Source organism: Mugil cephalus, chromosome 15 (genome assembly GCF_022458985.1).
Source record: "Mugil cephalus isolate CIBA_MC_2020 chromosome 15, CIBA_Mcephalus_1.1, whole genome shotgun sequence".
Taxonomy (NCBI): Eukaryota; Metazoa; Chordata; class Actinopteri; order Mugiliformes; family Mugilidae; genus Mugil; species Mugil cephalus.
Genome location: NC_061784.1, coordinates 14,818,306 through 14,832,748, shown reverse-complemented (window position 1 = coordinate 14,832,748; position 14,443 = coordinate 14,818,306). Strand labels below are relative to the sequence as shown.

General features: G+C 41.9%; 1 protein-coding gene across 1 annotated transcript in view; it reads right to left on the bottom strand.

Moving 5' to 3' along the window:
- Positions 1–134: 134 nt before the first annotated feature.
- wwc1 (WW and C2 domain containing 1) overlaps positions 135–14,443 on the bottom strand; it is a 35,364-nt gene continuing 21,055 nt past the window's right edge. The window contains exons 10-22 of the mRNA XM_047607329.1: positions 14,288–14,377; positions 13,038–13,708; positions 11,415–11,532; positions 11,148–11,318; positions 10,587–10,779; positions 9,625–9,765; positions 9,179–9,222; positions 8,853–9,060; positions 8,596–8,766; positions 7,915–8,007; positions 5,532–5,762; positions 5,325–5,443; positions 135–4,132 (exon numbers count right to left, since the gene is read on the bottom strand). Of these exons, the coding sequence (XP_047463285.1) occupies positions 4,066–4,132; positions 5,325–5,443; positions 5,532–5,762; positions 7,915–8,007; positions 8,596–8,766; positions 8,853–9,060; positions 9,179–9,222; positions 9,625–9,765; positions 10,587–10,779; positions 11,148–11,318; positions 11,415–11,532; positions 13,038–13,708; positions 14,288–14,377 (2,317 nt within the window). The 3' untranslated portion in view covers positions 135–4,065. The remainder of the gene's footprint in view (positions 4,133–5,324; positions 5,444–5,531; positions 5,763–7,914; positions 8,008–8,595; positions 8,767–8,852; positions 9,061–9,178; positions 9,223–9,624; positions 9,766–10,586; positions 10,780–11,147; positions 11,319–11,414; positions 11,533–13,037; positions 13,709–14,287; positions 14,378–14,443) is intronic.

The window sequence follows — 14,443 nt, the reverse complement described above, 5'->3', positions numbered from 1 at the left end:
CACATACAGCATATGTAATATATTGCAATCAAATGTGAAAATAAGTATTTGTGATTCTTTCATGTATTGAAAATTATTTCATGGTTCAAAGTTATAATAAGGCATCAATGGAGTCAAACACAAACAAACAGAGGTAGAAGAGAAGAACTTTTTTTTTAATTTGTTGTGAAACTACAAAACATATCGTTCGTATTTTTTTCTTTCGTGCTGGTGAAATATTTACAACTCTGGTCGACAGTATACAGTGTCTGAGAATAAAATTCACAGCTTTTCGGGACAAGACAGGACAAATAAAAAATAAAAATAAAAGCACACCCAAATCACAAAAGTGCAATAAATACATGCTGTATGTTTTTTCTCGTAGCCGCCCAGTCGTAATACAAACAGATTCATTAGGAAAAAAATAAAAATAATAATAAAAAAAAATTAATCTACATGATGAACAGTAATCATTTGTTTTTTAAATAACTACATTCATCCAGATTTATAGATAGATTTTAAGGTTTCTCTATTATAATGGTGGTAAAGGTCGGACGTTTAAGAAAAAGAGAGAAAAAGAGATTTACACTGTGGGTAAAATGAGATAAAATAAAGATGATAATAGTTTACAGGTTGCTCTCTAAAGGCACACTCTCTCATGTAACTCCAAAAGGATTGCATTCATTTCACAGTGTTCCTGCTGCTGTTAAATCCCCACACTCGTTCAAACTGCGTTCACACTGCATCTGAATACAATACATGTCGTCCTCAGTCTGAACATGCAGCTACGTCAGAAAACGGCTAATGGATCCAGCAAAAACAAGTTCCTCTAACGGCCACTAGAGGCCGGCTCCGAAAGGGAGTGAATCCCCATCGACCTAAACCGTTTCAGTTCTCTGTAGATTAAAGTCTTGCAGAATTAAAGGGTGTAGCCGTTTTAAGTTTCACCCCTTTGACTACTTCTTGAATTAGCTGGGAGCTAGGTAGAGTTAGCCAAGATGGCAGCGGCCCAGAGACGCTACACTGAGCTTCAAAGTCATAAGGTGACGTCCTGAAGGGTTTGTCTAGCTTTATGTACAACGTTGGGATTTTGGCCGAGCTTGTTGGGCCATGTGAGGTGTTGGGGAATATTTGTAAATCGCAGCTACAGAAAATACTGCCGTGAAATGTGTTTACGTTAGTTCAACTAAGGTTTCCTTATGTTTGTAGAGAGCTAAGGTAACTGGATACGTCCGGGAAGGTTCTCCAGGTCATGGTTTATCCAAAAGTTGAACAAAGGCAGCTGGAACTGTTGAGTTTCTTGAAGACATTTGAGTCAGAACCAGTCTCTTAGATGTGACGACTTGGATGAAACGTTTTTAAGAAACCCAACAGGTGCTGTTGTCTTTGTTGCTACTTGGTTTGTTTGGACAAAGAGAATCCCATAAACATAAAATAAATACAGCCAACTTGGCAGGTCAAAGTATTGGCCATAAATCCACTGACTCAACAACATATCCAAGGTCTGTCGCAACCTATAATTACCTAAACAAGGGGACAAGTCAAACTAAGAAAACACTCGAGCGGAAAAATTTGCAGCGTCTTACATGTTGGAGCAAGAGCATCAGGTGTTAAATCTTTGGTTTCAATGTTTCGTACAGTGTTCAGACCGGTACCGGAGACACATCAAGCTGCTTCTGAGCGGAAAATCTGAATCAAAAATTCAGCTCCTGCAGTGTGAACGTCGCCTCGCAGCATCCGACTCCCGTCAACCACAGATAAGGGATAACGTTAGCGATTATGTATTAGTGTGACATTTATTATTCTTAGAGGACGCTTGTGCAAAATAGTCCTAACGCTACCTGACATGGTGTGACTATCTTTACTTTACGCAGCAGAAAACAGGAAGTGGAGACGGCTACCAAGAAAAAAACAGGCAAAAAAAAAAAATAAAAATAATAATAATAATCTACTTCCTGGTCAACTCAATTTACGACACAAGTGAAAAAAAAAAAGAAGAAAGAAACTGACAAACTACTGTTTAGCTACAAACGGAGAAAGGAAATATCTGGAATGACGACAGCAGCAGCAGCAGCAGCAGCAGCTCAGTTTTGTCAGCTACATTCGGGAATGGACACAAAGTACCTAAAATATCCACAATTAGCTTGGTGGCCCAGCAAGAACTCATTTTTTTCCCTCTATAAGGTAGTAACTCTCTTTTAGCTCCATGGTAGGTCTCCACCACGTGGATCTTTAGCTCCGTAAAGCACCTTTTATGTTCACTGGCTAGTCACAAACTAGAAACGTGATAACAAAAAAACAAAAAAAACAATTAACACCAACATTGTGGGTGGCAGAACCAAAAATTTAAACAATTGCTAATAAAACTATATATTGTGGGAATTGCTGGGGCATCAAGCTAACTTGACTATTTACTGAATTTTAGCCGCAGAACGTCCAGTTATAAGAGGATATGGTTTTAAAACGTCCAGTTACAGAGTGAAGGTGGGAAAAGTCCAACATTAAAACCATAAAAAAAAAAAAAAAAAGAATTTACAACAACCAAATGTAGTTTTCCTATTGGCCGACTGCCAGTATATGAATCATACAATCAGTACACAGTTCACAGTTGTCAAAAAATACATTTGATCTTCACTTCTTGTGTGTGTGTGTGTTTTTTAACAATCATTGTGTGCTTTAACAATCAATAATCATTCCAGCATGAGGCAAAGGCTTCTGGATTCTTTCTCTTTTTTCTTCTACTTTCCAAAAACCCATGTAAAGTTTTTTTTTTCCTTGTTTCTTTTTTTTTTTAACTTTTACCTCTTAAAGTGCAGACTATCCGATCAACTACCTGAGTGTTAGTGAGAGTTAGTGCTGTTTCTACACTTTGTTGAATGCGTGTTTGTGTTTAAGTGGTTCAGAGATACGGTTTCATTTTAGACAAAGAGAACTCGCCGATTAAAATAAAAGAAAAATTGTTGTGTAGTGTTGCGTGAGCTGAGTTTTAATCGACATTAGAAAAGAAAAAAAAAACATCTGGTGATGTTTAAGTTAAAGACAACAAAAGTTATAATCCTTAAAGTTTTCAGCGTGGGTAGTTTTGGTGACACAATTTAAGGGGACAATTTAAATTAAGACTTCTTTTTCCCCCTTTTCATTACATGTTTAATGCTTTGTTTTCTATCTAAATCTTCCAGTTTTAATGTTGTAATTGTTATAAGATGCCAGATTCTGGTGTGTAGTTGAAGGGCACTTTGCGTTCACGTCATGTCTACGAGATTTGATTAGTTCATGTTTTTTCTCTCGGTGTGTTACCGAAAAGTCTGATTTAAAACTTAACAAAAAGAAAATAAATAACAACTTCTACCACTTTAATTAAGTTGATTATATGTGAAATGATTTGAAACGCCCCCTCCTTTAAAACATTTAAGGATTATAACTTGTCGTTGGTTAAAAATGAGCAGCTCTCAGATCCATACTGACGCCTACGGAAGAGTTTCACTAATGTATAAATAAAAAAAAAAGAAAAAGAAAAGAAAAAAAAAAGAAAACACCATCTGTGCTTGTTTGTGTATAAAATTTTCAAAACCTTCCTTTAAAAAAAATAAACACTTTACATGTACTGTACGTCACCGTTAAATACCTTTTAAGTGTTGACATTAATTTTTGCTTAATCTTGAGCTTAAATTCTTCTTAGTACCATTTTTCATTTATTTATCTTGTGCGATCAATTAAGATATTTAGTGTTGTTTTAGTACGAGTCTTTCGCGTGGCGGTAGGATTTTGTGATGGAATGATTTTAAACAACTACGAGTCTATAAACATCCAGTTAGTAACAGAAACAGAAGAGTGGATGAAAGTGAAACAATAATAATAATGATGAGAACAATAAAAAAAAAAAGCTCTAGCAGTACTACCACTAATTTACAAAGTCTATCCACATTAGAAATGCCGAGCTCCTGTTTTCAATCTTCTTCTTCTTCTTTTTATTATTACTGTTATTATTACGTTTTTAAATTCTTCATAACACCGCCAAATGTTCGTTTCATTAGTTTGTGAACAGCAGGATCAGACTCGGGAGGGAAAATACTTTGAAATGCTTCTCTACACGTCGTCGGCCGGCAGGTCTGGGATGCAGGACTTTGCTCGTGTGAAGAACGCCATCTTCTCTCTGGAAACAGAACACAGAGTCAGCTTGAAGGAAGAGTTTGGAAGATTAAGTTTATATCTAAGGCACGAGTCTTCAACGTTTTTATTGGTCACGGACCAAACTGATGGAGAGATTAAGTAGGGACCCCCTACCTACTATATGTGTTCCATATTTAACTCAGGCTAGTGCTGTTTATAGATATACATTATTATTTTGCATTCAATATTTAACTATCCCTTATCCCTTTACCAAAATATGTTGGATTCATGTTCATGTGTATTTAAAGAAATTTAAATTTGTGGGGGAAAATTAAAAAAAAAAATAAAAATGTCTAATTAACCCAAGTATTTGTGACCCTCCTGCAGTACCTGTGGGGACCCCCTAGGGGTCACAGACCTCGTGTTGAAGGCATATGATCTAAGTGACAGGACTAGCCGAGACTGGGAAAAGAACTGAACGCATGACAAAGACTACTTATGCACAAGCAAACGGCAACTTAGATTTTTTTTTTGCTCTGTTGAAAAAGCAGTTTAAATATTTTTGATTGACATTGTTGTGGACCAGTCAGGTTTGGCTCAGATTGGCCAATCAGATCAGAACTTTGTGTTGATTTTACCTTGATTTACCTTGTTTTTTTTATTGTATTTTTTGTTTATAGGTTTGCCGGACCAGACAAAAAAAAGACCAAACTCATAATTAACATTTTCAGAAGACCTGACTATTTCCTGAATGGGACCAGGAACTCCTTGGAGTCTCTTGCTGCCTTCCCATTACCCCTAGAAATGCGCACAACCTAAATATCACAATAAAAAACTGGTCATGGAAACACCTACATTTCAAAATAACTCTCAAATGTCACTAAAACACTTTGATGCTCTTATGAGGTGGTTTTTCAGACAAATAGATATAAGAGTTTATCACAAAAGGACAACGGAAACACTTTTTTTTGTTGACATTTTCCCGTCACCGGAGATGACACAGGAGGTCATGTGACCAGTTCACTTGAAATCCAGCTTTCTCCTTCCAGTCTCAAGTGACCAGAGTTACAGCTGATTTGCAAAACGTCTTTTAATGGAAACACGTACATAGCGTAATTTACCAAAATTTCAGAAATATCGCTTTTATTTTGCGTAAAACTGTAAATAATGTTGGTTTACACGAAGCTAAGAAGCAGGCGGAGTTAATCCCCTTTGACAGTACTAGCAGTTTGTACCTGAAGGTCTGGACCTCGGGGACTTCTTTGCGGCTCTGGCCTCGGATCTTGTGGACGTCCTTGGCCGCGGCCCTCATCATCTTCTCCACCCGCTTCTCCTGCAGCTGCTCCTCTCGAGTCTGAAAGTTTAACAACCATGATAAAATGTTTAGATAATCGATGCGGGGCACCACCCCCCTGCAGGACTGACTGGACGGCTGAAGTCACCTGTTTCTCAGCCTGCCTGAGGAGAAGACGGAAGCGCTCGTCTTCTTGAACCCACACGGGCAGCTCCCTCTGGCCCTGCTGCCTCGCCTTCTCCAGCTCCGACTTCAGCTCCCGGAGGACCCGAAGCTCCTGCGCCAGCCGGGTCTTCCTCGTCCGGGACACCTGCAGGTCCAGCTCCAGGTCCAGGGAAGTCCGCAGCAGACCGTCCAGACCTTTAACCGGCATGGGAGGCTGAGGGGAAGCAGGGAGGGACAAGGTTACAAATTATTTATCAGTGAAGAAGTCAGGAGGTCTGGATCCAGGCTTTTTTAAAACGATCGGTATCAGGCTTCAGCCAAGTCTAATGTTTTTATAGTTATTTATTTTATGTCGGCTATAAACATAAACCACAACCCTGCAGCATCAAAACATTGTCTTCATCCTCTTTTTAATGGCGAGTGGCTAGAATCAAAGCAACAAAAATTTGAAAGAAGAAAAGTCACGTGACTAAACATGTCTGTAAATTGTAAATTTGTTCACAATGCTGATTCTGTTCATATTTTGACTACACTGTTTTCCATTTTATCTGAATAGATAATACTTATTTTTTATTTTATTTTAAATCTCATCTTATCTCATTTTTTTACTGTAGTTTTTAAGAGTGTTTACTTTTGTGTGCAACTAAGCTACTGTGACAAGTAATTTCCCTTGTGGATCATTAAAGTCTAAGTGTAAGTTTCGTGGGGTCATCATCAATAGGAGATCAACATTCAATTATTTTAGTGTTGATTTAAAAGCTACAAAAAAAAAAATCTCTAAACAGAACCCAGTGAGTCCATTCAGGTAAAAGCTGCACCCAACAACAGCATCACTGAAGGCTGCGTTTAAAAGACGAGAAAAGGTTTCCTGGAGACAAAGTCAAGGAGAAATATTCCAGAGAATTAAAGAACTAAACAGCCGCCGGCAGCAAGGCCATAAAACTGCACTTATTTTTCTGAAGCAATTTTTTAAAGAATTTATTTTTTCATAAAGTGTTTTGTAAAACTTCTTCGTTCTTGAAATGTCAGTGGCGACGACGTCAGGGCCAGAGAAGCCTAAACTTTATCAGCAAGACTTTTCATTTCGTGGCTCGTCTCTTTAGCATCTTTCAGTGTAACTTTACATTCAAGTTTTAAATCCAATCACTTGTTTTTTCTGTCATGTGCTGCTGGAGTCACAGAAATCTGCCTGAGACTCCACAATTAAAACTACAGGCGACTGAAGCTTGAAACACATAGTTCCTTTAACCAATCACGTTTTAAGTTCTTATTCATACGTCTTCTCTGGGGTCTATAGCATCAGCGTTTTCACGTCCTCTGATTGGACGGTCAGAGAGATGCTAGTGGATCATGTTCATCTACTGGGAGCTGCACAAACAAATCATCTCTGTTAACGTTTTAATAGCTAATTATTGAACTCACAACGGCTAAAGGAGGAGAAGCTATTGATTTGGTTGCAGATCTTCTTGGACATTTTCACTCTGGACTTTTAATGAAAACCTGGATATTGTGAATAAAGCTCAGACGGTGAAAGGTTGTGTCCGTGTCTTTCAGGTCAACAACTATGAGCGCTACCTTTGGTTTACAGGCTAAATAGTTTCTTAAGTCCTGGTGAGTAAAATGAATTATATTTACATATTTTATGTATTTTTGTTATTGTGTCGACATTAATGCTTCTGCTGGATTTGGTAAATGGTCTTGCTTTTGTATAGTGCTTTTCTACCTATTGACACTTAAAGCACTTTGACAGTCAGGGACACTGGCAGCAATTGAGGGTTCGGTGTCTTGCTCAAGGACACTTCGTCCCAATTTAACATATGTGGCTCTGGTGGCTGCAGTGAGTGAAAGGAGACGATTCGTCTCCCTGTATGAGACACCGTCTACGATGCAACATCCTGTTATGTCATGTTTCCATATGATGTTGATGTTTTTTTTAGCAGCGGTGTCGTATTGTCATCATATTAAGACGTGTTTTCAAGAAGGTTGGAGCTCATTGAAGGCCTAGGTGGAAAATACACGTCTGTGCAACAGTTAAACACGACCATCATGTACTTGTACTTATTTGCACTAAAACAAAGGGAAGCTGTTGCTATTCATTAATAGGTTGTTATTATATTGTGTTATTGGTTTCGGCTCCTCTGACATCAAACTGTTCTGTATGTGGCCCTTGTACGAAAATGACTTCAACACCACTGCTCTGAATTAATAGATGTCAAATGTCAGTGCTGCATTAAACATTCAGACTGTAGTTGAATATTAACGTGGCTTTAAGGCTCAGAAAGCAGAGGGCAGTTAAACGTGTCCGGAGAAAGTGAGGACAGAAGACACAGAGAGGTTGGAGGACACACGCGGCGTCTCGTCTCTACCTTCTTCATGCGCATGCTGCGTCTCTCTGAGGCGTTTCTGACGAACGGAGACTTCTTGGAGAGCGTGGAGCTGTCACTGTCGCTCCGGTTAATCTGGGAGAACGAAGACAGCAGAGAGATTTATTAACAGGAGGACAGAGTGTTAGTCCTCAAACGATCAGTCACATCAGACTGATGGATCAGCTGTAGAGTCTGTCTATCCTTTTACTTCTCCCGTTGTTCAACATTGTTGTTCTTCACCTTTATCCTCCTCTTTTCCTTTTTGTTCTTGTTATTCTCCCCCTTTCTTCCTCCTCTTTTTCTTATACCTTTTTTACTTCACCCTCTTCCATATTTTCTTTTCCTTCTCCTTCACTCCACACCTATCCCCCTTTATTTCATTTTCTATTTCTCCTCTGCTACATTTCTTCCTCCACCTTCTTTTCTATTTCTTTTATTCCATTGCATTTTCTCCACCTCCTTTCTACCCCCCTCCTTGTTACATTCTTCTCCCATCTTTCCCCCTTTCATTTCCTTCTCAACCACTTCTTCCTTATTCCTTTTCTCCTTCTTCACCTCTTCCCCCCACTACTTTCCTTCTTCTTCTTCTTCAGTTCCTTGCTGTTTTGACGTTAACACACACATCTGAAGGCATCGTTCTGATTCAGTCTCCATGGAAACGAGTGATCAGGCTGAAGTTACCCTGCAGATGTACTGGCTCTGAGGTCCCGGGGAGAAGGTCTTGGAGCGGATGATGGTGTTCCCCCTCATGAACGGGTTCTGCTGGCGGACGTCCGGGCGCCGCTCCTTGGGCCGAACCACGGAGCAGTGACGGGACGAGGGCAGGCCGTCCATGCTCGTCTCCTTGTTCACCTGGACGAAGGAAACCAGAAACAGGGTTTTAGAGTTCGCACCTTGAGAGCTGACGGACAGCTGCTGGGAAAACAAACGACAACTACCTTCTCTGTCATGGCTGCCGCCGCTGCCCGTTGAGGAGGAGGAGGAGGAGGTCTGGCAGCCATCTTCTTCTTCTCCTCCTCCTCCTCCTCCTTGTCGGCTTCCCATTGGCTGTTGTTAGAATAAAACTCCTCCTCCAGAAGCACCGCCGCCTCCAAGTCATTTACTTCGTCGTCTTCAAATACGTCTGGGTCCAGAGGGTCTTCATGCCTAAAAAACAACCAGCTGTTACTTTAATCTTAAATCACACATTGTGTTTAAAAGCTAAGATTTGATTTAAGCCCGAAAAGAAGGAGGGAATAAGTTAAGAAGAGAAAATTACACTCACCACTCGTCGTCCTCGGGAGCTCTGACTCTGCTGGAAACACGAGTCTGAAACAGAAACATCTTTTATTTTTACTTCATTCAAAACTCACCATAAAACCAGTTGTATAATGTAACTTTTGGATGATTTTTTCAAATGTTGTCAAAGGTTTTTTTTTCTCTTTGCGCACTGATGTTAAATGTTAAATTTCAGCTGTAGCCACCAAACTCTGGAACAGATTACCTCTGCATGCTCTTCTTTGTTTACGCCTTCATTGTCTATGTTTTTGTGTTGACTGTGTTTTAATATGTTTTTATATTGTCCCACGCCTTGACTATTCTGTGCAGCACTTTAGTCAACATTTGTTGGTCTTGAATGTGCTTTATAATAAAGTAATAAAGTAATTTTATTTAAACGTGACAGTGACTGGTAGTTCAGACAGTGTCCACCAGGTGTCTCCTGCTCTGTACCCTTTCAGAGCTGCCGGCCGCTTGGCTGTCTTTGTCCTTGTTATTGATGTCGGGCATGTAGACTCGGCTCAGCAGGTTGTACCACTTCGTCTGTCTCTCCTCCGAACAGCTGACGTCAGCCAGGCTGATCTGGGCTCCGGCCTGGAGGGAGGAGGAGGAGGAGGAGGAGGAATGTTAAAACTGTAACTCAGGACACATAAACATGTCAAACGCTGTCATCACTCTGACATAATAGATGTTAAAGGCTTGGAGACTCTATTTGTTGGCACACGGCGAACTGTTGGCTTAACTCAACTTTATTTATAAAGCATCTCTAAGACGACAGCAGTCGATCAAGGAGCCGTGCAGCAGAGTAAAAAAGATAAATAGATTACAATAAAAACAATTATGGTAAACGATAAAAACTACAGTACTTGTGCTTGTTTAGGAAATGCCAGGGAGAAGAAGTGGGGTTTTTAGGGAGAGTTTAAAAGTCTAGGGACTGGGAGTTTCTAATGTAGAGAGGGAGACTGGGGTCACACACTGTGAAGACCCTGTCACCCCTAGACTTCAGTCTAGTTTTGGAAAACATCCAACAGCTGCTGTTCCAGGACCTTGCGGCTCTGGTTGGGGTGTGGCGACACAGGAGCTCAGTTAGACACAGCGGGGAAAGACCATCGAGGGCTTTAAAGGAAATTAAACAAAAAGGTAAGAACAACCAGCAACCTAGATGTCTCCTGCGTCTGGACCAAAAAGTTGAGCTTGAATGCACCACAAAGACTAGAGCCAATAACCAGCTGATATATTCTGCACCTGAGAGGAAGTAACTCTTCATGCCAGCAGGTGGCAATAGTCTGTATTCATCATTCAAAACGGGAAACAGTAGGAGCTACGATTAGAGTCTAGGAAGTTGAGAGGCGAAACTATGAGCGGGGAGGCTAGGAAGCTAAGGAGAAAATAGTGGGGAAAAAAAATCAGCTCACCAGACACTCTTCGTGGCCCGACTTGGTATTATTGCAGATGTCGACCCTCAGGGTCTTCTGCCGCAGTGCATTGGGAGATATCTGCATGCCGAACACCTCATTGAACTCCACGACGTCCTGAGGCAGCGAGACGCGCGTTCGGAAGAGACAGGGGGTCGAGTCCACGCACGGCAGCACCGCTACACGTACATACCTGGAGGGAATCGATCAGAACAACAGCGACAAAGTTAAACATTTATTAAAGTTTGCAAAATACATCTAAAGAAAACTGCTTTTTGTAAAGTGATTCCATTTAACCTTCTGTCTTTAAAGGAGTCTGGTAAACTAATTAAGCTTTAATTTGAATTCTATGTATACAGCTGATCATTTGTTGATCCAGTTAACGTTTGACAGTGACGCCATCAGTAAACATACAGACACTCGTCTTTGAGCAAATAACGACAGAGGCCTTAAACATGTCACTTAACAAACAGGCCTGAGGACAAAGTAAACCATGTCAACTTGCCTCTGCCACAAAAACACAAACAGTCTTAAACAGTTTTGAAGCTTTGAAGCTCATACATTTTCTGGTCAGCCGGCAGACAGAGGGCGCTGCAGTTGGACAGCTGCATGACGTAGACCGTGAAGCGCTGGTCTCTGGACTCGTAGCGGAAGCCGAGCTGCACCTGAGAGCAGCCTGGCACCAACCTCTCCTCACAGGAGCCCAGGAGGAGATCTGCAGGGAGGCCGGGCCTGGAGGACAAACACACAGAGACGCATATGTTAACAAAAAAAGAAGTTTTACATTTTGATTGTAAGAGGGACAATACAGAGTAGTACAAAAGGTACCTGCGCTCCGACGGCTCATACACGCCGCTATCGCCGGCCACCGATTCATCAGACACCGCAGAGGTAACGCCAATCTTCCTTGCCCCTGCTCCCGTCCCTCGAAGCTGAGGAGGCGCATCTAAAATCAAAAAACAAACAACAGGAGTCAAAACAAATCAAAATTCTGTCTGATCAATGACTGTAATCAGAGATTGTCTGTTTCCATGGAGACAGAATCAAATGATGTCATGAGATACATGTGTTTACATCGAAACATCAGTAACTGTAGAAGTACATTGATGAAGAAGTTCTGATGATGAGGACAATCACATCCACTGGAAATAGAACAGAAGAAGAAGGAGGACGAGAGTGAAGAGGGAGGAGGAGGGACAAAAGAAAAGACAAAAGACCAGGAGAAGAAGGAAGGGGAAAAATAGAGGAGACAACAAGAATCAGAAGATAGACAAAGGTGGACACCGACTAAGGAGGAGATGAAGGAGGAGGAGAAGACGACCAAGATGTCTCCACGTCTCCAAAGTTTCTGTCCACATCGACTCCAGCTTGGTTCATCTTTTCAAACACTTGTTCCAACAACTGGTTGTTTTTCTATCTCCATGTTTCTTTCTCTCCTGGAAACTCTTCACCTGGTGTTTACCCCACGTGGAGAAAACATGTTCAGAAACTACCAGAGGGCAGCCAGACCTCTACACCTGATTGCCTGGGGTGCAAACAGGAAACCAGACACCACCTTTCACCTGCAGTTCAAACTTCAACAGACTCTCACTTGAAATTATTTCTAGTTCCTAATAAGACTGCAACCCTCCATGAATCCAGTGCAGACGTTTCCTGAATGCTGCTTCTAATGTTTGATGAGGGCGATGATGATTTTTGATAGACCAGAAAATAAAATGGACAAATATAATTCAAACCAGTGACCCAGCTCTTGCAGCAACCGGACACCATCCTCACCTTCACCTCTCGTCTCTTTATCGGGTTTCACACACTCAGTATCCAATTTCTCGTCACACACGAGGATTCCTGGTATCGTGCTTTCCAATAAAGAGTTTTCAGTGATGCTGGAGGTGTGACATCATCTCTTTCTCTGATCGTCGCTAATCTTGACTGCAGATTATTTGACAAAATGATCATCTACCTGCAAATAGTAGCTCTTCCAAGCCACCCAGCTAATATTCGCTCTTCTTAGCCAACCAGCTAATATTCGCTCTTCCTAGCCACCCAGCTAACAGTAGCTCTTCCTAGCCACCCGGCTAACAGTAGCTCTTTCCAGCAACCCACCTAATGGTACATTCCCATTGCTTACTATCTTCCAAGTCAATATTAGCCCTTCTTTGCCTCCTAGCTAAGAGCAGCGTTTTCTAGCTTTCTAGGATACTTAGCAACCCAGCTGAAAATAGCTCTCCCTAGCTAATGGTAGCTTTCCCATCTTCCTAGCCAGCCAGCTAATAGTAGTTCTTTCTAGCTTCCTAGTAAATAGTAGCTCTTCCTCGTTTCCCAGCTGATGGTAGCTCAAATTTTTAAAAAGGCTTTGTAAATGTGGGCAAACCCCTGAAGCTAAGAGCGTAATTTTTCCTTTAGGTGTGACCTTCCCTGCTGATGAACAAGATTTAAAAGCTTCTTGTTTACCTTTGCCCTCCTCTCCCAGTGTGGTGTTGTGGTTCTGCTTCTCCTCCAGGTCTCTGGGGCCACCGTCCTCCCGTCGCTGCTTCTCAGAGTCCATTCTGAGCTCCAGCTCTGCTAGCCTGCTGTGGAGCTCCTGATCCAAGCCCAGTCCACCGGACCCCATCTGCCCAGCAAAAGTGTCCCCTGACAGGAAGCTAGTGTCCGTGACCAGCGGCGAGCATGGCGGCGATAGCGAGGACAGAGACGACCGCGGAGATAAAGAGCTCATTGAACGAGGAGTCTCCGACATCCTGAGGGCCTGGATCCTGGACGACTCCACTCCACCTCCTGTACCTCCACCTCCAGCACTACCTGCATCTCCTCCCGGCCCTCCTGCTTTGACCTCGGCAGCCATCCCAGTGTTCCTTCCTGCGCAGCCCGTCACCACCTCATGCTCGTGTATGGTGGTGATGGAACTGGAGGGCCGGTAGCCGCCCGGGCTGCCCTCCTGCAGGAGGCTGTCCAGCTTGTTCTGGAAGTCCGGGTCAGCCAGCTCAGGCTGCTCCAGGTAAATGTCAGTGAAGCTGAGGGAGGAGGTGGAGCCGAGGCTGGAGGTGGTGGCTAGCGAGCCACGGCTGGACGTCAGAGATCCTCGACTGCTGCCAGATGAACAGGACAGGGTGCTGGCTGACAAACTGGAGGAGAAACACAAACAAATGAATGTCAGAACAAAGACGTTGACCCTTTATCCATATCAAGCCCAGTGATATTTAAACTATCTGATATTCCAACATGAGTGCTACATCTGAAACAAGTACCGATGCCCTGATCAGAATTGGGGCCGATCCAGACATTTTTTTTAATTTTAGATCTGCCATAAACCAAAACCACACCCCTGTAGCGTCAAAACGTCTTCTTCTGGTTTAATGGTGGTTGGCTTGTGTCAAAGCTGGCAAAAATCCCAAAAGAAGAAGAACAACTCAACAAAATAATACAAAATAAATAATGTCACTAAACTTGCCTGACAAAACCAATTAAGACCTTACAAACCTTTGTATAAAAATACAGATTTATTACAACTTGGGTCTCCTTTATGTAGCTCTATCTATCATTGCTATCAACATGTCCAAAGACATTTGTTGTTTGGGATATACCATGAGCTGAATGACCGAGAACCTTTATAGACGTAAAGGAGGCTCATATGTACCGAAAGCAGCCAAAACAGGAACCACAGTTGTGTTACACCTTTACTATTCCTAAATAAATGAACAAACCTTTTGAGTTGAGCATGTAGAGATGTGGCCAGTCGAACCATCTCCTCCAGTTCTCTAACCAACTTGTTCCTCTTGCAGTGAAGTCGCAGCCTGAAATGGAAAAAGTCGATCGGTTTAACTTTGGGATTTTAGCAGGAAACCAGCTCGTCTACAGTC